A 1,512-nucleotide genomic window follows, 5' to 3' on the forward strand; every position below is an offset into this window, starting at 1 on the left:
AGGAAAATAATCAGAAACTACGCAAAAATGATCAAATTTTGCTAAATTATGCGGGGTGCTTAAAACCAGGGGGGCAGAACGTCGGACCGAGCTGAGGCTCGAACCCCCGAACCCCCAAACCCTCAACCTCACGATTACGAGTCCGGTAATCTTACCACAAGGTCACCGACGCCACAGATATACACAATATGACGTGTACACAAGACACGGTAAACCTGACTGGTGGCGAGTACCCAGACCATCTTAAGTCACTCACCTGAATGGGCCGGGCACGTGAGGGTCCGACATGACGAGCTGGATGACGTACTGGTCACGTGCCACCACACAGTGACTCTGCTCACCAAGCAGGAGCCAATTGGGGGAGAGAGAAGCACATTGTCAAGATAACGATATTAATGATGATGATGATGATGATGATGATGATGATGATGATGATGATGATGATGATGCAGATAACGATGATGATAGAAATGATAATGATAATGATGATAATGATAATGATAATGTTATAACAATAATAACAAGAAAATATTATTATTATTATTATTATTATTGTTATTATTGTTATTGTTATTATTGTTATTCTATTATTGTTATTATTATTATTATTATTATTATTATTATTATTATTATTATAAATAGCATTCATCAAATTTTAATATCCCCGTTGATCAGAATGCTCTATGTGTTGTATTACCTGTCTTATCACTACACGAATTACCCCAGCAGACCCCACCACACTCAGAATCATTCTCGACTTCCCAGGAAGTATACAGTGCAATCCTATCTATCCATCCCTCCTTCCATCCACCCAGCTATCTATCTATCCATCCATCTATCTATCCACTGACCTGAGCAAAGTTGATAAAGAACAGCTGATTGTCGGTGTAGTTGAGACCAGGTAGTCCAGGCTCCGGCTTGCCCTGGGACGACACCCACGTGCGGTACGCCTGAGGGGATATAGTGATGATGATAATAATAATAATTTTAACAATGATAATAACAATAGTAACTACAGCAACAACAGCAATAGTAAAGAGAGAGAGAGAGAGAGAGAGAAAGGGAGAGAATTAGGAAGTCAGGGACAGAAAGACAGAGGTAGAGATAGAGAGAAAGAAAGTAAATTAAAGACAGAGGTAATGAAGGGGGGGGGGGGGGGACTGGTTGTATAAGGATGGTCCTGGCCTTGAGTGCTGTAAGAGACGAAGAGCACAGGGGAAAAACGACGGCAGTTACAAACTGGAAATTGTGAGGGTGCCAATTTTAAAAGCTTGTGGACTCACAACTTCATAATATTCAAATTGTTTGACAGGTGGTTTATTGTTAAGCGTTGTTGAACGGTAAATCTAACAATAATACTCAACCAACAGTTGAACAGAAATACGGTGATGAGTCAACAAGCGTTCAGAATTGGTGCCCTCACGATTTTCAGTTTGTGACCACCGTCGTTTTTTCCATTTAGGAGAGACATGCACGCCCTTGGCTTGCGTCTTTAAGGAAGGGGGGTGGGGG

At 41.3% G+C, this 1,512-nt stretch overlaps 1 protein-coding gene across 1 annotated transcript in view; it reads right to left on the reverse strand.

Moving 5' to 3' along the window:
- Positions 1 to 839: 839 nt before the first annotated feature.
- The window catches only part of LOC101863822 (neprilysin-1), a gene marked incomplete in the record, with an annotated part of 31,164 nt that continues 30,491 nt past the window's right edge, over positions 840 to 1,512 (reverse strand). Inside the window, 1 exon segment of the mRNA XM_013083793.1 lies at positions 840 to 950. Within this exon segment, the coding sequence (XP_012939247.1) occupies positions 840 to 950 (111 nt within the window).

This window comes from Aplysia californica, unplaced genomic scaffold (genome assembly GCF_000002075.1).
Source record: "Aplysia californica isolate F4 #8 unplaced genomic scaffold, AplCal3.0 scaffold00255, whole genome shotgun sequence".
Lineage (NCBI taxonomy): Eukaryota > Metazoa > Mollusca > Gastropoda > Aplysiida > Aplysiidae > Aplysia > Aplysia californica.